The sequence below is a fragment of the Telopea speciosissima genome, chromosome 10 (assembly GCF_018873765.1).
Source record: "Telopea speciosissima isolate NSW1024214 ecotype Mountain lineage chromosome 10, Tspe_v1, whole genome shotgun sequence".
NCBI classification, from domain to species: domain Eukaryota; kingdom Viridiplantae; phylum Streptophyta; class Magnoliopsida; order Proteales; family Proteaceae; genus Telopea; species Telopea speciosissima.
Genome location: NC_057925.1, coordinates 5,033,261 through 5,057,081, shown reverse-complemented (window position 1 = coordinate 5,057,081; position 23,821 = coordinate 5,033,261). Strand labels below are relative to the sequence as shown.

General features: G+C 38.7%; 2 protein-coding genes and 1 pseudogene across 3 annotated transcripts in view; all 3 read right to left on the bottom strand.

Moving 5' to 3' along the window:
• LOC122643945 (salutaridine reductase-like) overlaps window positions 1–8,545 on the bottom strand; it is a 15,669-nt gene extending 7,124 nt beyond the window's left edge. The window contains exon 1 of the mRNA XM_043837520.1: window positions 8,529–8,545. The gene's annotated coding sequence lies outside the window, so the exon portion shown is untranslated. The remainder of the gene's footprint in view (window positions 1–8,528) is intronic.
• On the bottom strand, window positions 5,039–23,821 carry LOC122643947 (salutaridine reductase-like). 2 transcript variants are annotated; one of them, XM_043837522.1, is made up of 5 exons: window positions 23,783–23,821; window positions 23,453–23,696; window positions 13,641–13,715; window positions 6,574–6,753; window positions 5,039–5,618 (listed from the first exon to the last, which is right to left on the bottom strand). In XM_043837522.1, the coding sequence occupies exons 1-5, from the start codon at window positions 23,815–23,817 to the stop codon at window positions 5,253–5,255; spliced, it is 900 nt and encodes a 299-aa protein (XP_043693457.1). In that variant the 5' UTR covers window positions 23,818–23,821; the 3' UTR covers window positions 5,039–5,252. The 2 variants fall into 2 exon arrangements, with proteins under 2 accessions (XP_043693457.1, XP_043693459.1); XM_043837524.1 differs by lacking the exons at window positions 23,453–23,696; window positions 23,783–23,821 and adding exons at window positions 13,812–14,055; window positions 14,145–14,222.
• On the bottom strand, window positions 16,959–19,462 carry LOC122641488 (annotated as a pseudogene).

Here is a 23,821-nt window from a genome sequence, read left to right as displayed (position 1 = left end):
TTTTTTGGGTAGAACCTTGATTGTGTGGTCTAAGCATCGCCTCTTCTGATTTCTCTATCTCTCTTTGCCTTTGTCTTTAGAAAACTCTGATTAATGTTACTCTATTCATTTTGTCTCCTTGAGGTTTGAATCCAATTTCACAATAGAGCATTTAAAAAAATTAAAGAGAAGTAGCATAAAAAAAAGTTTCATGACACCATTCTTCAGAATATTGGATCAAACTAACATGATTTATGGAGGTATGTGAGTCTTTAGCTCAAAACGGAAGAGCAACTGGGGTTATACCCAGTAGATGGTGGTTCGACTCCCCCAAGACTCCTAATTTTTTTACGAGGGGATACAATATGTCCTTTCTTCATGTCAAATACTCTACATATCCTTGCTGATTAATTCATCTAATGTTTGGTTTGAGAGTCGATCAAGGAAGTCAATCATGTTGGGTAATTTTTTATTAACAAAAATCAAATCAAAGGAGATATTGGCCTGAACAGCATTACTGCCAGATCTGGAACCAGTTCTTTTTTTTTTTTCTCTCTGGTCTAATATTAGTTGGAGATGAAATTAGGACCATTTGTTGCAAGAACTTCTGCCCATAGCTGGCAATACTTCTATGTTCTCTACAACTCCAAACTCTGTAAGCTATTCTGCCAGCAGACTTGAAGATAGACTGCTGTTTTCATGAGTAGGTTATCCTGGTTTGTAGATGATTCTATTGATTGAGCTATGATATTTGAACATTGAAGGTTGTAGTAGCTTTGTGTTTCTGCCTTGAAATGGTTATTTGGTTGGAAAGTCTCTATGTTTATGGTATTTTCTTTGTTAACTGAAAGAACAATAGAAATAAAATAGTAACTAGGATAGCTGGCACAATCATGTCAAATGTATGAATCCTGATGGATTCGAACCATCATAGCCTGGTAATTCCCAGGTGCTCTCCCATTTTGAGCTAAGGATTCACCTTAAAAAAAACATGTCAGATCAAACAAAAGGATTTTGATTTGGTTTGAAGATGGAAAAGAATAAGAGATTCTTTCATTTGAACAGCTCTCACAAAATGATAAATGTCAACTCAGTTTATCAATAAGAACCAAAAAATCCATTCCTAACCTAACCTATCTGATGTCCTATTTCAGATCAGCCATAGTTTAAACGTCTTTTGACTCTGCAATCCAATTTTTGGTGGGGTCACAAGCAATTTGAGAAAGGATAGAGCAAAAAAAATTCACTTGATGTACTGAGATTTTCATTGTGTAAACCTGCAATGCTTAGGTGTTCTAGGCTCTAGGAAAAGAAGTATATATACATAAATAACGCCATTGCAAGTTGAGTCTAAGATGGAGGCTGAAACTGAGCGAATGAAGCGCAAGGAATAAGCCAGGATATACCATATATTTTGTTCCCGCAAGGAATAAGCCAGTAGGAGCAAGGAAGCCTGGTTTAGCACAATCATTCATGATACCTGTAATCTCCTCAGGCTTAAACTGAGGGAATGAGGCGCTCTGTGCTGGTTGTTTTTTTTTTCTCTCCCTTTCTTCCCTGTTATGAGGTGTCGGTTTCTTTTTTTATTTTCTCCTTGAAATTGGATTCAAACCTCAGGGAGACAAAATGAATAGAGTAACATTAATCAGAGTTTTCTAAAGACAAAGGCAAAGAGAGATAGAGAAATCCAAAGAGGCGATGCTTAGACCACACAATCAAGGTTCTACCCCAAAAAAAAAAAAAAAACCACAATATATGACCTCCGTTCTACCCAAGGAAAGATCATCCAAAAAATTCATCTTTTTGTCGTGAAAAGATCATCCAAAAAAAAATAAACCGAAATGAGAAAGATCATAAGTCCACAATCACGGTTCTACCCAAAAATAAAATAAAAAATTCAGAGTACCTTTAATAGGGAGCCAATCTCTATGGACTGCAACTCCGGTTCTCCTCGACGGATCCAACGAGATGGGGGAGACAACGAAATAGATGATCTTCGTTCGCAGCTCGACGATTCCGGCGGCAGCGGCAGCAGCAGCTTCTCGTTCTCTATTCTTTGAGGTTCTTTGTTCGTTGAGCAATGAGGGCATAGGAGAGAGAGAGACACGATGAGATAGGGTTGCGTTCGGTTTTCGTCTCTTCAACTGAGATGAGTGGAAAGGAGGAAGGAAACTCGGAGGTTGTGTTCATCTGCAAACCCTAGTGGCCTTCCTTCGCTGGTGAGAGAGAGGATGTCGCCGTCGCCGTCGCAGTAGCAGCCAGATTTGGTCACGACTTGGCCTTCCTTCGCTGGTTTTCTTTCCAAATAGCTTTCAGGGTCCTTGGAGTTGTGAGAGAGAGAATGTCGCCGTTGCCACTGAGGAGTTGTGAGAGGGATGAGTGAGGGAGGGAGGGATTCAAGAGAGGTTCTGCTGGGAAATGTTCGTTCGATCTGAAACCCTAGGCAAATGAGTGAAATGGGTTTGTTTTGAGGGAGATAAGTTTGGTTTGGTTTGTTTTGAACCGGTTAGATGGGATTGGTTTGAGGTTTAAAGTGGTTCAAATAGATGGGGATTGGAATTCAAAAAAATTTGAATTTTTTAAATAACCACCATTGGATGGTTGTCAGGACACATGGCATGCTAGAAACTCACGGAAGTAGGATGGAAGTAGAGCTTTGGAAGTAGAGGATGTGGATCCGAGAGAGTAACACATAGTTTGTATATATGGGACCCATTTGTTAGGGAGGAGAGAGAGTGTGAGAGGACACATGGTACCAGTCGTGTGCCCATCATTTTTCCTAAAAGTAAATCACTGCACATTATTGGGTTCTCAAGACCCTCCCAGTCTCCTCGGCATCCCAAGATTTGGCTCCTCTCCAAGGAGTCCCATCGCCTAGGGACAAATCAAACAGCCTAGCTACCGCACACACTTTCTGGCGCACCACCACGCATGCCAAGTTGGCATGTGTCGGGATTCATGCATGGTAGCCCAAACGTTGGATGTGTCCCTAGGCACTCCCTGAGCGATGGACTCCCCGTAGAGGAGCCCGATCTGGCATCCCATCAAGCTAACAAATTTGTGGAAACCCTATCACATCAGCATACATGTTTCCTCATGGGCTGGCATCCATATTCAAATTAAGATAAGCCTAACCAAAAGACTATATGCCCATGAGCAAGCCCAGGTCCAGCCACAAAATCACAGCAGAACCAAAAGGAATGAGTACTTCACTTTGGCACCAGGTCACTCCTTCCGTACGAGAATTGGAGTATCAGTTGTTTTGATACCACTAATACAAATATTAAAAGAACTCATCCCTAAAACCGGCTTATAAGATGATGGAATCAAAAACCATTTCAACCCACATCAAATTCCTTATATGACTGATATGGGATCAGAATAAAATCATTTGACTAATACAAAATAAATTGGTTTTTTGAGTTCTCATTAGAAGAAAACTCTTTTTCAAACCACATAGTGCTGGAGATTCGAATCTGGCTCTAGGTTAAAATTATGGGTCATGATGAATTTGATGTTTGCAACAGTAAGGTTGCTCCATTGTGACCTAGTAGTCATGGGGTTCGAGTCGGGAAACAGCCTCTCCACGAAACGGGGATAAGGTTACATATACTATGACCCTCCCCAGACCCTGCAGTGATGGGAGTCTCGTGCATTGAGTACACGAAAATGAAATTTAAACCATGTAATGTAGAAGTCGTCTTATTGGGAATTCTTTCCTCAGAGTATTCCTTGGAATTGCAAAAAAGAAAGAAAAAAAAAAAATTTAGGAATTTAGAGTCTGAGTCTGTAATCAATCAAGGAAAGTTGGAGGTTCCCCCCCCCCCCCCCCTGCAAACCAAAAATTTTCATTATGAGTGTTGAATGTGGTTATAGTTTGGGTTTCGTCCTGCAAGACCTAGTCTCCTGAAACAAAATGCATTACAGAACTTGCCTTGGAGTGCTTCGAGTAGGAAAACAACAAAATTTAGAACCCATTTGAAATGGCCAACTAGATAATGGCTTACCATTATATTAAAGTTTTTGAAAAAGGACTTGTTCTTAGATTGCTGTAAGTAATTTTGTCATGAACTTCTTGGGCCTCATTGCTTCTCAATCCTCAACTATCTCTAACTTCACCTCTCTCTCTCTCTCTTAATGACTTTGCTTTTGAGTTCATTATTGATTCTCATCACTGGGCGAAGCAGGTGTGGAGTACTGTCTTATTTGTTAGAATATAATCAATGTCTGTTTTCTGGACTTCTGAGCTAGAGAATGGCTGTTTATTTGTTATAATGCTTTTCATGGTGAACAGCAACATTAAGCAGAAAACTACTTTAGATTGAATGATAAACATGGAAATCGGTAAGAGAGATATAATATTATTGAAGCACAATAGGTACATAGTTAGGAAGAACAATAAACTAAAAAATAGACTAAGGCTAACTTTAATATCAAAATTTAAATGAAAAAGTTTCCATGGCCAGGGGTGAGCTTCAGCATCTGTCAACCAGTTGGTTAGTTCAAGAGAATCTGTCCTGACTGTTAATTTTCTGCATCCCAGTAGAAGTGCCTCTTCAATCCCTTGCAGGGGGGAATGCATAGAGATCTACAAAATTAAACATAAATTCATTATCTAATTTTATTTGCAAGTATGATGAAGGTTTACATCTTGCTTAGAAAAGAAAAAGGACACCCTACTATATATACTTGACACATCTTTGTATCGGTTTTATGTTTTTTATGCGAATTTATTAAATAAAAACATCTCAACCAGGCTTGTGAGTTCGCAGCCTTGGTGGTGGAGTTTTAAGGGCTCTGTTGTTGCTTCAGTTAAATGACTAATTTTGATCTTCTGATGTTTTCCTTCAAATGCTTTTAGCTGTATTTTCAAATTGAGATTAAGAAGTGGTGTCTGACCTCAAAATCTCGAATAGAAGCAGAGTAAACTCGTGCTGTGTTTTTCAAGTTCTCCAACTGAAGGTAATGGAAAGCAAAGCTTATTTGAACAAGTAAAGACTACCAATTGGAAACCAATCTAACCAAGCAAACTGAGAATCTAACAACAAAATAAAATCAATTTAGTACCAATTCTAACCTGTTTTTATTTCATCATTAGAGAGATGCTTTATACATTGGAGCAAAGAACTATGTATGGAAATAAGTTAATTCCAGCTTTATTTTCTCTCACGAAGATGATCTTGAACAGCATTTGAACAAAAGAAGATGATCTTCATCCCCAACCCCCCACCAGAAAAGAAAAAGGAAAAATACAATTCCTGAACAATATTCGATCAAAAGGAAGTCACTTCCTTCTGAAAAAAGAATAGCCCAGAAGGGCCATCATCAGTCAACAAAGCCAACTTTACAGGACCTGCTGCACCTTCTTCAACAGTAAATTTCCCTAAGTTGTAGTTAAAGTCACTTTTGACAGAACCTGGGCAGACACAATTTATCCGGAATTTGGGGAACTTTTTCGATAAAATCCTTGTGTAGGCATTCAAAGCTGCTTTGGACATACTATATGCAGGCCAGCCCTGAGTTTCTATTAAACCCTCCTTGAAATCCTTTAGATACTTGTTCACTGCCTCATCCACTCTCTCTACTGTTAGGCCATCAATATCATTTAGCACTTCCTTAGCCCAGATGACTGAGATATTCTGCAACAACAGATTGAGAGAAATTATGTTCAATTAAACTAAATTAGCATAGTATCCATACCAACTCATGTTTTATTTATTTATTTTATAATTAAGGGAAGAGAGATAGTGCTCAAGTGGCGGAACAGAATTCTGTAGCCAACCTCGAATAACTGACATAACAGTTTATTGAGTAGCCCTGAGTTTAGCATGCAGTTACCACCAAAATTCTTTGCAAGCAAAATGGGTCATAATTTCAAGTAATAGCACTGGATCAGTCTTGGCAAATCTTAGTCCAGATTTATGTAAAAAGCTGTTAATCGATAGTAGAGAATCCAATGTGAAGATCATTACACATTAACGATAAATTAAGTTTTCAAGCTCATGGTTTCAACAAGGACTTCAATCTCATAAAAGACTGGAGTGGGGAATTCAAGTCATGGAATGGGTTGCAGACCCAGATTCAGTGGCATACAATCTACATATTTTACCACCTAATCAAACTTCCATCTCAAGTTGCCAACATCCTTTCATTCTGTTTGATGCACAAGATCTGAACAAGGACCATTAAAAACAAGGGAAACAACCATCCCTGACAAGCATATTGTTGAAATAAGCCACTCAATTTGACATACAATTTAAATTAGATTGGACTTTTTTCGAACTTTCTTTATTGACATATGAAAAGTAGGATTAGCCTCCAAATAATATGTGAGGAGACAAACATCTCCACCATATTTGAACCTTAACTGAAGTACCACATGAAAAAAAAAAAGAAAAAAGATGTTGCTTAGATGCATGGAATGATGAAATTCAAATAATTGAGGGAAAGGAAGGGTTTTTTTTCGAAAAATACTAAGAGCTTGTTTAATCCACAGAAGCAAAAGATTTGTTTCACAAATCCTCTAACCTAGATGGAGCAAATTCTAAGGTGTTCCAACGTATATCCATACAAGATCAGGCTTGTCATCAGTACCTGTAGCTTCCCTGCAGAGGAAGAAACATTCACAATTCTTGGCGAATCAGAAAACTGAAGGAGAGGAAGAAGTGCTTCAGTCACTTTTTTGGTGCCATAGTAGTTTGCTTGTAGACATTCTTCACCTGTCTCATAAGTTTGCCTTGCCAATTGTCTAAATTTAGCTGCCTTAACTTCTTCCTGCATGAGTAGAAGCATTTGTGTAAGTTTTAATCCTTTTCTATTAGAATTAAGAAAGTTCTTCCTTTTTTTTTTAATATATGAATAGAATTCTGAAGAGCCCAAGATACAACCTCTGAAAAGGCAGCCTAAAAGGAAAAATAAATAACTTTACACAAGAAAACAAACCCAATCAGTTTGATAATAGCACAAAATTTCTTAACAAATCACCCACCACCCACTGTTGAGCAGCAGGCTATTCCTCTCACTAGCTAATAAACTATCTAGAATTCCTAAAGGCAATGTTCTACTAGACCATTGAACCAGGTGATCGGATTGGGTCCAACAAAACAGATCTTTAAAAAGTGTAAAAAAAATGCTCAGTTGTTCATGGTCATAAAGGAATATCGCAGCTCAGACCGTCAAGCGAAGCAATCACATAGTTTGAATTACCAAATACTAGATGTGAAATATCCCACACCAGGGCCATTTCTGAAAACTCCGAAAGGATTCATTTGCATCAGAATGGTTCAACCCTGTTCCTGAATGGATTCAGATTCATGGTAGTGGCAACCTTTGACTTGGCCAACCTAATACATGGGCTGGTCTCAAACATGACTGGCCTGCCCAATTATTAAATAGGGTCTCAGGGATAGGCGCAAGACTTGATGGGATTATAGGGTAGTCCTTCAGCCTCAGAACATGCAAATCCACCCAAACTGTCTAATTACAAACAGTAATAAGCCATTTATGTGCATGATAAGAGTAACAATAGGGTGGGTTAAAAGTGTTGCCTATGCCTAGTGATTTGGGTATGCTAAGGACTTTCATCTTGTTAGGATTAAATATGGTATTTGCCTAACCTGAGAACTGTTTGATGGATTTTCAAACACTATAATAACACACCCAATTTGGGAAATCTGTACTCATCTTTTTGTGTACTCCCTCTGCAACATATGGGAGAGCGATTTAAAGGGTTTCTATAAAAAATGAGTTTCTCTCTCTCTCTCTCTCTCTGTCTCTCTCTCTCTCTCTCTCTCTCACACACACACACACACACACACACACACAGACACACACTCATATTAAATGTAGGCATTCTAGGAACAGTTTATCACAAACGTTAGCTGTCAGAGACTTACAGAGTTATCCACTGCCATTATGGCTGCCAAAAGCAGCATCATCTAATTTGACTCCAGAGACAGCTGCATTGTTCACCTAGAACAGATTTCGGCTTAAATCATTTAACCAATCTATTCAAGATGGCAAGATTTTATGCAACTAGATTCTGATGAAATTCTCTGTAATGATACAAATAAAAAAATGGGGTTCAAAAAAACTACCAAGATGTCAAGCTTTCCAAACTGGGGTTTGATGAAATGAGCAAGGGAAGCAATACTAGCAGGGTCCATCACATCCAGCTGATGAAAAACCACACCAGATAGTCCAGACCCTTTAAGATTCTCAACAGCTTCAACACCCCTATTCTCATCTCTGGCTGTCAAAATCACTGCTACACCATTGGAGGCTACCTGGCGACATATCTCCAGTCCAATCCCCTTATTAGCTCCTGTAACAACTGCCAATCTGCAAGACAACACTTGGTTAGGATAACTAGTGATAACCTTAAATGGGTCTGGTTAGAAATCCATTAAAGGAGCTGAATCAGTTACCTCTTTGATGCTGAATCTATGTTAGTATCTGCCATGTTCGATGATGAGAAGTGATGCAATTGAGCTAACCAAAGTCTGTGCAAATCGTTATTTTAGCTTTTCATTGCACTGATATGCTTAGACTTAGGAACCTATTTATAGAAATGCCAAAGTATTCCCTCACGCTATGCTTGGAAGCCAAAAGAAAAAAAGAAAAAGGAAATCCTGAAATCTTCATTAGATACAATTAATCCATTTGAGTGCCCTTCCTGTCATTGTTGAGAACTGAGAAGTCAATAAAAGGTTTGAGCTTCTTCTTCCTTTCTAAAATTAATATGAAATTCTTGTCTCTTTTTGTCTCCATGTAAAACTGTTCTAAAAAAAGATAAGGAAAGCGTACATATTTTCAAGCTTTGGAGCCACGATAGTCTTTTTTGTTTTTATAAAATTGAAACCGTGGGAAATTTGTGCTTGCTTTCGAGTGCCCTCACGTCATTGTTGAGAAATGAATTAGTGGGAAAAAAAAAAAATTTCTTACCAAAAATCAACTAATGAAAAAATAACGTTGCTTGATTGGGTGGCTCTTGCGCTCAAACACAATAACGCAAGAAATTACGGCTCAGCCATTCGTGAAATAAAAAATCTTATCCATGTTGATACTCATGTGTGTGTTCTCATTGGTTCCCACATTGGTGCAGGGACTATGCAACCAAATAGTAATTTGTTGCCCTAAATATTATTATGGGAGAGGGTTCTCTAAGCAAGCGGCATAGAGGAGCGTATTAATGAGGTGTAGCAAAACAATATCCTACATTGGAAGGCAGCAATGTCATTTTATGTGAGAAGGAAAGAGATAGACAGAGGTGTTGGCATACCCTACCCGGCTCAGAGAACCTTTTCCCTAATATTATTTAACTATTGTTGAAGATGATGGGGGACTTTTGGGGGTACAAACAATGGGATTTTTTTTGGGGAAAAGGAACACTAACCGGTGTTGCGTGTGGGTGTGTACCTGTGCATAGACACAACTTGACGCGAAAAGACCGTCGCACCCTTGGACCTTTCCACCTTTCTAGGGGGTGTGGCAATCTTTTTGCGTTGGGCTATGTCTAGGTGTAGGTACACGCCCACACACAACACTGGTTAGCATTCTTTCTCCTTTTGTTTTTTATACAAACAATGGGACTTTCCCCTTATCCTTTGTTTTATTGATAGACCAGAACATCAAAATATACATATAGAGAGATTCATGTTGGAAGGACTAACCAAAAACCTTAAAGCATTAGCTGAAGAGAGCTCATCAAGTATATGAAGGCACCAAGGACCTAAACAAACCCACATGACACTATTGTTGGGTGATGTGACCCATTTTCCACATTAGCAGAATAGTTGTAACAGTTCAAGGACCGGAGTTATAACCTCCCATAAGTTCCCAAATGGAGCTCTATCACTAATAAAAGGGTATGAATGACAGAGAAGAGCTATTGTCTCTATGTCGTTTCTGTAGAAAAACCATCAAACTCTACAATTCTAAGCGACAGGAGCAATGCTATTAACGCTCTGTCTATGTGTGTGAGTGTTCGTCATAACCTTGCCGAAAGCCATGGCGTTATCTAAGAATTCGTCTTGTTGGGGATGAATGTGTAACCATGAAGAAGAAACCAAACAAACAATCAAAGCAATATGAGGAATTTAATGTGGTTCGACACAAATGCTTATATCCACTTGAGAGAATTAGATATTTTTCATTAAGCAAGAAAAACTCTCTAAACCACTCTCCACCTCATAATGTGATCTCCTGCTTGTTACTAGGGTTTTCCCATAGAGACAATATACAAGAAACTCTAATCCCACATAATTACAATTTTACCTTTATACATGTAATGGACTCAAAACCAGACTCAAACTTGTACAAACCCAATAATAATTATGTGGACCACTACAAAATACAAAAACATAAAAACCCAACAATCTCCACCTTGACTTGGATTCTGCAAGCCACCTTTAAGAAGAACAATGTTGATGTTGATTTTGAAAACTCTGTCATTGTCTCTCTTTCCGCCATATCCAACCGGCAGGATGCAAACCCCCACCTGGGGTGTCCCGTACAACTCACTGTCACTGCACAATGTGGCGTGGCTCCACCTCTCCTACCGCTACAATCTCCGAGAAATCACTACCACTCATCAAATCTGAAGTGAAAGACACACGCTTCTTTTTAGATTTGCACTTATTTATCGCCTGAACCATCTCCAGTATTTGTCGTCCACCTATACCTCTTGCATGAGTTCCAACAGTAGCTCTATCTGTTTCAACATTCCCCGCATGTTTGTATTGGTTCTCAATCATTCATCCCTACATCACAAAGATGGACAAAGTATCAAGATAAGATCCAGAAATCTGAGCTTGTACTACATCCTGTTTTTGAGTTCATGGATTATTCTCATCAATGGGTGAAGCAGGTCTTGAGTTCTGTCTCATTTGTTAGAATATTATCACTATATATATATGTCAGTGTTTTCTGGACTTCTGAGGTATAGTAACAGTATACCATAGGTACATAGTTAGGAAAGACAAGGAAAAAAAAAAGACATTCTTATCTGAAAAAGATAGGGCTCTGCAAAACTGAACATAGAGCATCGCTGGGTTTGTAAGTATGATAATATTATATCCTGCTTAGAAAATGAAAAGAAGACCCTAATATTTATATACTGAGAAACAGCTTTCTAGTAGAATATGCAATTTTCTAGTTTGATTTTATGTTTTCTATGAGAATTTATAAAATAAAACATCTCCTGGTTCAACACGGTTGTGTTAATGCCAATCAGGCCTAAGATTTTCCAGCTGAAGGGGTTGGATACCTCTTGGTGGCAGAGTTTTAAGGGCTCTGTTGTTGCTTCAGTTAAATGGCTAATTTTGTCCTTGTGACCTTTTCCTTCAAATGCTTTTATCAGTCTTTGAAAGTTGAGATTAAGAAGTGGTCTGACCTTAAATCTCGAATTGAAGTCGGAGTAAACTCATATCATGTTTTTTTCAGCTCTTCAATTGAAGGTAATGGAAAGCAATGTCTGTTTGAATAAATAAAGACTAACCTTTGGGAACCAATCTAACCAAGAAAGCTAAGAATTTAATAACAGTATCAAATAAAAAATTATTTGATTCAGTACCAATTGTAACACTCTATTTCATCATTAGGGAGATACTTAATACATAGGAGCAAAGAACTATGTACGAATGGTAACAAGGTAGTTCTAGCTTTATTCTCAGACAATCTAGAACAGCATTCAACCAAAAGAAGATGATCTTCATCCCCAACCCCCAACCAGGAAAAAGCAATAATCTGGAACAATATTCAATCAAAAAAGGAAGTCACTTCCTTCTGGAAAAAGAATAGCCCAGAAGGACCATCATCAGGCAACAAAGCCAACTTTACAGGACCTGCTGCACCTTCTTCAACAGTAAATTTCCCTGTGTTGTAGTTTAAGTCAGTTTTGACATAACCTGGGCAGACACAATTTATTCGGAATTTGGGAAACTTTTTTGATACAATCCTTGTGTAGGCATTCAAAGCTGCTTTGGACATTTTATAGGCAGAATAGTCTTGAGTCTCCATTAAACCCTCCTTGAAATCCTTCAGAAACTTGTTCAGTGCCTCATCCACTCTCTCTTCTGTGAGGCCATCAATATCACTTAGCACTTCCTTGGCCCAGGTGTGTGAGATTTTCTACAACAACAGATTTAAAGAAATTATAGTAAATTAAAATAAATTGTCATAGTATCCTACCAACTCATATAATTGGGTTTTTTTTGTTTTTGCTTTTCCTATTTTTTAAAGGGAAGAAAGATAGTGCTTAAGTGGTAGAAGAGAATTGTGTAGCCAACCCAAAATAGTTGAGATAGTAGTTTATTGAGTAGAGCTGAGTTTAGCATGCTAGACTGCTAGGGGTTCCCACTCAAATTCTTTGCAAGAGAAAATGGTCTTAATTTCAAGTAGTAGAATTGGATCAGTCGGCGCCAATGTTTGTCCAGATTTATGTAAAAAACTATTAATCGATATTAGACAATCCAATGTGAAGATTATCACTAATTAATAGTAAGTCAAGGTTTCAAGCTCATGGTTTCAATGAAGACTTCAATCCCGCAAAAGATTGGAAGTGGGGAACCCAATCATGGAATGGGTTGCAGACCGAGATTCAGTGGGCGGCATAAGATCTACATACTTTACCAAACAATCAAATTGCCATCTTTTCATTCTGTTTGAAGCAAAAGATCTATACAAGGACCATTGAAAAACAAGGGAAAGTACCCATATATGTCAAGCAGATGGTTGAAATAAGCCACTCAATTTGACATACTGTCCCTTTACTTCTTTTGAGAACTTCCTATCCATCCAATATTATAAAAGGAGCAAAGGTTATTTCATCAATTGACTAACAAAAACTATTTACACTAAACTTGCAATTTAAAGAAAGTGAAATTCCAATAATTGAGGGCAAATGAAGGTTTTCCTTTCTTCCTTAGTTTGATCCCAAGGAAGAGCTTGTTTAATCCATAGAACCAAAATATTGTTTCTCCAATTCTCTAACCCAGATGAAGCAAGTTCTAAGGTGTACCTACCAATATCTTTACAAGATCAGGTTTGTTATCAGTACCTGTAGCTTCCCTCCAGAGGAAGAAACTATTACAATTCTCGGTGAATCAGATAGCTGAAGGATTGGAGTGACTCTTTTGGTGCCATAGTAGTTCGCTTGTAGACATTCTTCAGCCGTCTCATAAGTTTGCCTTGCCAGTTGTCTAAATTTAGCCATCTTCACTTCTTGCTGCATGAGTTGAAGCATTTCTTCAGCATAAGTTTTAATCCTTTCCTATAAGGATTGAGTAGGTTTATTCCTCCTCTTTTCTTTTTTTTTTAATCAAATAGAATTTGACTAAAGGGAGAAAGAAGAGGTCAAGACCCCAAGAATACAAACACATTTCCTGGAGAGAACAAATCCAATCAGTTTGATTATACCAGAAAATTTTCTCAACAAATCCCCCAATGCTGAGCAGGTTATTCATCTAACTAGCTAATAAACTATTATGCCCTTAAGAATTCCAAAAGGCAATGTTCTACAGGACCATTGAACCGGGTGATTGGATTGGGGTCAAACCAAACTGATCTTTAGGGCTCTTGTGAGGAACTATAGAATAGAAAGCACAGAATGTAAAGCTTGCAACTACAAATGTTAACTACAAAGGACAGAATCAGAGACTTACAGAACCATCCACTGCCATTAGGGCTCCGTAGGCATCATCATCTAATTTGATTCCTAAGATAGCTGCATTGTTCACCTAGAATAAATTTGAGCTTAAATCATTCAAGGCAACTAGATTCTGATGAAATTCTCTCTAATGATACAAAATAAAAATATGAAATTCCAAAGTTACCAATATATCAAGCTTTCCAAATTGGGTTTTGATGAAAAGAGCAAGGGAAGAAATACTAGCAGGATCCTTCACATCCAGCTGATGAAAAACCACATCAGCGAGTCCAGACCCTTTGAGCTTCTCAACCGCTTCAACACCCCTCTTCTCATCTCTGGCTGTCAAAACCACTCTTACACCATTGGAGGCTAACTGGCGACATATCTCCAATCCAAGCCCTTTATTGGCTCCTGTAACAACAGCCAATCTGCAATACAACACTTGTTTAGAATAACTGGTGCCAACCTTAAAATGGGTCTGGTTAGAAATCCATTAAAAAGGAGCTGAATCAGTTACCTCTTTGATGCAGAATTTGTGTTGGTGTTTGTCATGTTGGATGATGAGATGTGATGCAATTGAGCAAACCAAAGTCTGTGCAAATCGTTGTTCTAAGTGTTCACTGCACCGATATGCTTAGACTTAAGAACCTATTTATAGAAAGGGTAATGCCAAAGTATTCCCTCACCCTATGCTTGGAAGCAGGTTTGAGCTTCTTCTTCCTTTCTAAAACTAATATGAAAGTCTTGTTATATCTTTAGTCTCCACATGAAAATGTTTTAAAAAAAGATGAGGAAAGCATAAATATTTTAAGCTTTTAAGCCTCGAGAGTCGAGACTGGGAACTGGTAAGTGGGAAATTTGTGCTTGCTTTTGAGTGCCCTTACGTCATTGTTGAGAAACCAATTAGTTAGTCGTAGCAAAACATGAAATCCCAATGTCAATAATGGGACAATTCCTAGATCTACAAGAAAAATAGTATAAAACAATGGTGCGTCTAAAGATTTTGTAACCAGACTTTTTTACCCCCATATCATGACTTGGGTTCTTATAGAATAGAAAGTCTAATTATGTGATTTCACATCATGAGAGAGAACTCTGTGTGCAGTGAGGGGTAGGGAGATGCAAGGACTGCCAGTGGAGTGAGGGAGAGGGAGAGTCAGAGGGGAGATAGGGAGGAGTTTGAATCGACAACATTGCCTCCGGCTGGTCCGTCGGTTCTGGGAGCTTCCCGATCATCACTACCATACAAACAGGAAAACCCCTTCTCTACCTTACATTCCGCTAATAGACCCGACACCACTCTCTCTCTCTCTTATTCATACAGTCGCACTCTAAGAACAGGGGCTCCGCTCTGCAAGCTATTCTCCCCTCTGCACGCTATTCTCCTCTCTACGTCTCTCCCACTTGATTCTTTCTCTCGATTTTACATCAAATTCCAAAACCAGCTCATCCCATTCTCATATCGTCTGAAGAGATCCCATACAAAAAGGCGAGGCAATCCAGGTATTTTCAGCTAAATCAGAATCAGTTCTCCCACCCCAAGTGACTGCATTGCTTCTCATGTGCAATTTGTTTTAAGGGTTTTTTACAATTATCACCCCCAAAAACTTTGATATCTATTATTACTCTTCTAAAAACTTTCAAACAACTCTTACCTTCTCTTATTGTATACTAATAACTAATTGGCCCCCACCATTTCATACCGTAACGGAGAAGGTTAATCGTGAGAGAGTGTCGTTGTCACGAATTTTCTAAGATCAAAATGTCCTTTTGGGATGTTAATTGTAAAAAAAACCCCACCCCATCACCGTGGCTTCTCCTCCTCCTCCTTCTCCTTCTTCTTCTTCTTCTCCTTCTTCTTCTTTCTCCTCTGCAACCCCAACCGCCCCAATCTCTCTCTAGCTCTCTTTCCAAGACCTCCTTCGCTATACCCAATAAACGAAAGAGAGGTTTCTGCATTAATCCAGTGAGCAGCAACCGATTAGAGAAAAATGACTCCATGCCTGTTCTTTACCTTGAACCTTCTCGTCCATTCACCGGAACAAAATTATAGCAATCCAAAACATAATCCAGTCCACCGGAAATGCTTAAAAAGGTATCCAATACGAGGAACGGAGAAGCTCAAGAGAAAAAAAATCACCAAACATACAATCGAAGAACAAAAGGTTTCCTCCTTTTTTTTAACCTCCCTTTCCAAACCAGAAATCATCGGACGGCGGACACCACTGACAAGCCAGGAAATTTTTAAATGAAAAGAAAATGCAGAGAAATAAATTAGGGAAACGCAATTCAAGGAGAAGTAAAGAGTAAAGCATTGATCATACCTTAAAGCTAAAAGAGACAAGGAAAGTAACAGAGTGGATCTAGAGGGCAAAAGAAGTGGAATTTCAGGCTTGCATTGGAAGAAAAGCTCTCGGATACTCAACCATCAATGGAGTAGAGCAATTAAGGTATTTGTTTTCTTTCTATATTTTCCCTCTCTTTGCACTTTTCCTGTTTAGTTCTCTCTTCAGTAGTCGTCTTCTTCAGTTGCAGAGAGAGCAAGAAAGATAGAATGGAGGGAATGTAAGAATGATGGAAGCAGGGGAGAAGAGAGTGTAGGAGTGAAAGAGGTGGAGATGGTGGGCGTTGGGTGGGTTAAAAACTATACGCGTTAGGTGTCACTTTAAAAGGTAAAGACGCTGGGAAAAGCAGAAACCTCTCTTTCGTTTTTTGGGTATAGAGAAGGAGGTCTTGGAAAGAGAGCTAGAGAGAGATTGGGGCGGTTGGGGTTGCAGAGGAGGAAGAAGAAGAAGGAGAAGGGACGGTGATGGGGTGGGGTTATTTTTACAATTATCATTCTAAAAGGGCATTTTGGTTTTAGAAAATTCGTGCCAACGGTACACTCTCACGATTAACCCTCTCCGTTACTAGTATGTAACGATGGGGGTTAGTTAGTTATTAGTATGCAACAGGGGAGGGCAATAATTGTTTGAAATTTTTTAAAGGGATAATAATAGATATCAAAGTTTTTGGGATGGTAATTACAAAAAGGGTTTTTTACAATTACCACCCCAAAATCTTTACTATCTACCATTACCCCCCCAAAAACTTTCAAACAACTGTTACCCCCCTCTGATGCATATTAACCACTAACTGACCCCCACCGTTACATTTCTGTAACAGTGGGGGTTAGTCGTGACAGTGTGCCGTTGTCACGAATTTTCTAGGACCAAAATGCCCTTTTGGGGTGGTAATTGTAAAAAAAAAAAAAAAAAAAAAACCATCACCGTCCTTCTCCTCCTCCTCCTCCTCCTTCTTCTCCTTCTTCTTCTTCTGCCTCTGCAACCCATCACCGTCCTTTACTGATAACTTCCATGGCTTCTTTGAAGCGACCAGCTCGACCAAGAAGGTCTATCACACATCCATAGTGCTCAATTTGAGGCTCAATTCCATAATCCCGAGTCATGGAAATGAAATAATTACAACCTTCCTCCACCAATCCACCATGAGTACAACCATTCAACAAACCAACAAAGGTGATACCGTCTGGATGAACTACACCTCCACAACCAATCATCTCCTCAAACACAGCAATTGCACTTTCACTTTGCCCATGGAGTGCAAGGGAATTGATCATGGAATTCCAAGAAGTCAAGCTTTTGTCTGGTGTCTCATTAAAAACCCTTCTTGCTTCCTTTAAACTCTCACATTTACCATACATATCCACAAGACCATTTGAGACAAAGGAATTGGGGCCAAGGTGGTTCCTATAGATGTATCCATGAATCCATTTACCTAGCTGAAGCATGCCCAAATGATCACAAGCCGACAGTGCGCACACAACAGTAACCTGATTTGGCCTCTCGTCCCGACCTGCAAGAACGATCATTCTTCTTAAGAGCGAGATTGCCTCTGTAAACAGACCATTCTGAGTGCACCTGGCTATAACAACATTCCAAGATGGAACATCTCTCTCAGGCATATCTTCGAAAAGCAAAATAGCGTTTCCAATCTGTCCAAGCCGTGCGTACGCTGAAATCATAGCCGTCCAAGACACGACATTTCGTTCACTCATTTCGTCGAACAACTCCCGCGCGGCTCCAAGGTCCAAGCATAACCTTGAATAAGAATCAAGCAGAGCAGTTTGCACAATTGGTACCCACCAAAACCCGATCTCAAAATCTGGGCATGTATTGATTTAGTCCCCTGTGTTTCAGAGATCCCCGAAGAAGATTTTAAGACTTGGGGATAGATGAAATGATTGGGCTTAGAACGACCACGAAGGATCATAGTTCGGTACAAGAGAAGTGCCGACCTGTGATCGGGCTTGGAAGCGTAGGCCGTAATCATGGCCGTGTAGAGGTAGACATTGGGGGAATGAAGGTGATCGAAGATGAAACGAGCATAGTCGAGGTCGGCAATGGTGACAGCACAGAAGCGAACAAGCTTGAAAGCATAAAACGGAGTCTGGCCATGGCCAAGGGTTAGAAGGAAGGCCTGGAGCTGCTTGAGATGATTGAGATGAGTGCATTTGTCCAACACATACAAAGTGGTTATGAATCTGCTTGAAGATTATAGAAGAAAGAATCCCTCGCGAAGAGCAGTCACTTTCAGTAAAGGACGGTGATGGGTTGCAGAGGAGGAGGAAGAAGAAGGAGAAGAAGGAGGAGGAGAAGACAGACGGTGATGGTTTTTTTTTTTTTTTACAATTACCACCCCAAAAGGGCATTTTGGTCCTAAGAAATTCGTGACAACGGCACACTGTCACGACTAACCCCCACCGTTACGAAAATGTAACGGTGGGGGTCAGTTAGTGGTTAATATGCATCAGAGGGGGTAACAATTGTTTGAAAGTTTTTGGGGGGGGTAATGGTAGATAGTAAAGATTTTGGGGTGGTAATCGTAAAAAACCCTTATAAAAATCCCTTGTTTTAATTTGTACTTCAATTTCCAACTCTCTCTCGATTCCATCTGTTTCTATACCTATATTTAATTACTTATTTTGTTCTCACATAACAAGATTCAATGGAGAAATCCAGAATCTCCCATCCAATGGCATCAATAGTACCAAACAAAACTATTGATCATTGGAATCACTCTCTCTCTCTCACATGGCCAAGTGTTTCAGCTTCACCGCTTCAAGGGACTGGTGTTAATACTACGCCTTCGAACGCAGGCTCAGATTGGCCATGATGGACCTGGGCGACGAAAAACACCAAGTATTATTGGGGTTCTCCCCTGCGCTCCTTCATCTTTACCACCACAAATAGAGTTATCAGTCTAGTTTTTGGCAGTTCTTGATCGATTAGTCACAATGATTTAACCTTTTTTCCACCTTCAATGAGAACCGTTAAGGTGGGCGAAGACTGCAGAGCGTACATGGCTATGGAAATCACTTGCCACGTTTCTCTTGCTTAGAAGACTAGCTACTGAAGCCAGAGGTTGTTTGTTTTGTTTATTCCGAAAAGATTTTCTATACGGCGAGGGGGTGGGAGGGCAGGGGCGTAGGGGAGGAGAGAGGGAAGAAGAGGAAATCAGAGCCGGCAAGGGAGAGGGAGAGGGAGAAGGACTTCGAGATGGACACGGATAAGTGGAGAGGGTGAAGAATAAATTATAAAGAAGTCCCTCATATTAAAAAGTTTGTAAGTAAAATGGGGTGGCCAAATAAGTCCGGGATGGTTACAAACAGTTTTACCTTGTTTTGTAATTTATATTTTTATCTAGTAGATCTAGGCAATTTTCCTTTAATAATTAATCAATAAGGAAAAACGCTGATTGGTTGGACACTCAAACACAATAGGCCAATAAAACAAGAATTTACCGCTCAGCCACTTCTGAAATAATAAATCCCATCCGTATTGATACTCCTCTGTGTATTTTCATTGGATCCACATTGGTGTAGGGACTACACGACCAAGCAGTGATCTATTGTCCTAAATACTATTATGGGAGAGGATTCTCTAAGCAAGCGACATAGAGGAGCGTATCAACTGTAATCAGGATTCATTCAGGGGCAAGTCCCCATGAAAACATTCTACTCTTTACTCTCTTCAATTCAAAATATGAGGGGAGGGAGGCACATTCTGTGTAAGGTGAAGGTGAATACCCTCTAAGCTCCAAGGAGGATTGATCTGATCAAACCAATCAGCGGATGGGTTTGTCCTTAGATTCGCCACAAGAATTCACATCAGATTTTAACAAAATATCTCACTATGTAGTGAACTTTTTTCCTTATATTTTCAACTGTTTGAACATGAAAATACTGATATCGAAATCATTTTCATTAACGTAGGAAAAATGTATTTAAGTTGAAACATTCCACCAAATGGGTAGAAACTTATGTGATGATATTTCTATAAAATTACAGTTCCTACTAGTTGCCACATATTAAGAAGATATGCGATGATATGCTCATGAGGTTGTATCAATCACCCCCAGGCCACCCTAAGCTCAGAATCAGAGTAATGCTTTTAAAGCCATGTTCAATAAAATGTTGAAAAAAAAGAAAGAAGGGGAAATAGATTTATTTAGGCTCCGTTAGTGTTCCAGTGTAATCTAGATTTGAATTAACCTCAACAAACAGTTCCTTTTGACAGGAATTAGTCATATAAGTAGTTCGGTAGAGGTTTGATCAATATGAAATTAAAACCATGTAAGGTAAAAAGCAGAGTGTTTCTGCAATCTTCCTGGTATTTTTTTCCTCTGAATATTCCTTCAAATTGGAAAAATAAAATTAAAATCTTTAAAACTCAGAGCCTGTAATTAATCAATAAGGAAAGTTGGAGGTTTCTGACCCACCCCCTACAAAAAAACAATTAAAATTTTTGCATTGTGGTTATTTAAACTTATAATTTGGCCTTTATGCTGCAAGAACTAATCTGTTAAACAGGAATCCATTTCAGAACTTGCCTTGGGAGTGCTTTGACGAGGAAAGCAATAAAATTTAAAACCCATTTGAAATACTCAAAACAAAGAGAATGGCTTATAATTATACTGAAATAAAGAGAGAGAGAGAATGACTTATAGTGGAGATTTCTATGAGTAATTTTGTAATGAACTTATTGGGCCTCATTGCATCTCAATCCTCAACTCTCAACCTTCACTGTCTCACTTGTTAGCTGATAAACGATCATATTGGTTTTGACTGAAGCAGAGATTGATCTGTATCTGATCTTTCTAAAACCACCTAATTTATTCTATCTAGAAATTTGAGCTACTACTACATCCTGTTTTTGAGTTCACTGACGATTCTCATTAATGGTGAACCAAGGTGTGGAGTTCTGTCATATTTGTTAGAATATTATCAAAATGTCAGTGTTTCTGGACTTCTGAGGTAGGGTATGAATGTTTGTTTGCACCGGTGTTTTTTTATGGTGAACAACTACAATAAACAGAAAACTACTTTAGATTGAATAATAAACATCGAAATCGGTGGAAGAGATATAATGTTATTGAAGCATGCTATAGGTACATAGTTAGGAAGGACAAGAAAAGCAAAAGAGATTCTTATCTATAGAAGACAGAAGGGCTCTGCAAAACTTAACATAGAACATTGCTGGTGAGAGAGAAGGGTGGAAAGGCATTATCTAATTAATACAAATATATAGGTTTGTAAGTATGATAATGGTATATACTTAGAAACAAATTTCTAGTAGAATATGTGTGATTTTCTAGTTTGGTTTTATATTTTCTATGTGAATTTATAAAATAAAACATCTCCTGGTGCGAAACTGTTGTGTAAATGGCAACCAGACCAGTAATTTTGCAGCTGAAGGGATTTGATACCTCTTGGTGGCAGAGTTTTAAGGGCTCTATTGTTGCTTCAGTTAAATACTTAAATAGCTAATTTTGTCCTTGAAACCTTTTACTTCAAATTCTTTTATCAGTCTTTGAAAGTTGACATTTAGAAGGGTTGTCTAGCCTTAAAATCTTGAATTGAAGTATGAGTAAACTCGTACCACATTTTTTCAGTTCTTCAATTGAAGGTAATGGAAAGCAATGCCTATTTGAATAAATAAAGACTAATGTTTGGGAACCAAGAAAATTAAGAATTTAATGACAGTGTCAAATAAAAAATTATTTGATTCAGTACCAATTGTAAATTTATTTCATCATTGGAGAGATACTTAATACAAAGGAGAAAAGAACTATGAATGGAAACTAGTTCTAGCTCTATTCTATCTCAAGAAGACAATCTTGAACAACATTCAACCAAAATAAGATGATCTTCATCCACAACCACCAACCAGGAAAAAAATAATAATCTGGGACAGCATTCAATCAAAAGGAAGTCACTTCCTTCTGGAAAAAGAATAGTCCAGAAGGACCATCATCAGGCAACAAAGCCAACTTTACAGGACCTGCTGCACCTTCTTCAACAGTGAAATTCCCTGTGTTGTAGTTGATGTCAGTTTTGACATAACCTGGGCAGACACAATTTATTCGGTATTTGGGAAACTTTTTTGATAGAATCCTTGTGTAGGCATTCAAAGCTGCTTTGGACATATTATAGGCTGACCAGCCTTGAGTCTCCATTAAACCCACCTTGAAATCCTTCAGAAACTTGTTCACTGTCTCATCCACTCTCTCTTCTGTGAGGCCATCAATATCACTTGGCACTTCCTTGGCCCAAGTGTGTGAGATGTTCTACATTCACAGAATTAAGAAAGTATGGTCAATTAAAATAAATTATCATATTATCCATACCAACACATCTAATTGTCTTTCTTTTCCTTTTTTTTTCCTTTTCTCCTCAAGGGAAGAAAGATAGTGCTTAAGGTGTAGAAGAGAATTGTGCAGCCAACCCAAAATAATTGAGATAAAAGTTTATTGGGTGGAGCTGAATTTAGCATGCAAGACTGCAAGGGGATAATTGAGGGCAAAGGAAGGTTTTTCTTTTCTTCCCTATTTTGACTCCAATGAAGAGTTTCTTTAATTCATATAACCAAAATATTTGTTTCACCAATCCTCTAACCCAGATGAAGCAAGTTCTAAGGTGTAACTTCCAATATCTTTACAAGATCAGGTTTGTTATCAGTACCTGTAGCTTCCCTGCAGAGGAAGAAACAATTACAATTCTTGGCGAACCAGATAGCTGAAGGATAGGAAGAAGTGCTTCAGTGAGTCTTTTGGTGCCATAGTAGTTCACTAGTAGACATTCTTCAACCGTCTCATAAGTTTGCCTTGCCAGTTGCCAAAATTTAGCTAGCTTTACTTCTGGCTGCACGAGTTGAAGCATTTCAGCATAAGTATTAATCCTTTCTTATAAGGATTGAGCAGGTTTCTTCATCCTTTTTTTTAATGAAATAAAATTTTATTAAAGGGGGAACGAAGCGGTCTAGACCTCAAGATACAACCATTAAAGAGGCAGCCTAAAAGGAAAAAAACAAACAAATTTCCAGGAGAGAACAAATTCAATCAATTTGATTATAGCAGAAAATTTTCTCAATAAATCCCCCAATGCTGAGCAGGTTATTCATCTAACTAGCTGATAAACTATACAGGACATCGAACCAGGTGATTGGATTGGGGTCTAACCAAACTGGTCTTTAGGGCTCTTGTGAGGAACTATAGAATATGAAAATAGAGAATGTAAAGCTTGCAACCATAAATGTTAACTACAAAGGAGAGAACCAGAGACTTACTGAACCATCCAATGCCATTAGGGCTCCATAGGAATTCATCATCTAGTTTTATTCCAGAGAAAGCAGCATTGTTCACCTAGAAGAAATTTCAGCTTAAATCATTTAACCAATCTAATCAAGATGCCAGGATTTTCTGCAACTAGATTCTGATGAAATTCTTTATAATGATACAAATAAAAATATGGGATTCCAAAGTTACCAAGATATCAAGCTTTCCAAACTGAGTTTTGATGAAATGAGCTAGGGAAGCAATGCTAGCAGGGTCATTCACATCCAGCTGATGAAAAACCACATCAGATAGTCCAGACCCTTTGAGCTTCTCAACAGCTTCAACACCCCTCTTCTCATCTCTGGCTGTCAAAACCACTGCTACACCATTGGAGGCTAACTGGCGACATATCTCCAATCCAATCCCCTTATTAGCTCCTGTAACAACTGCCAATCTGCAATACAACACTTGGTTAGGATAACTGGTGATAACCTTTAATGGGTTTGGTCAGAAATCCATTAAAGGAGCTGGATCAGTTACCTCTTTGATGTAGAATTTGTTTTGGTGTCTGTCATGTTC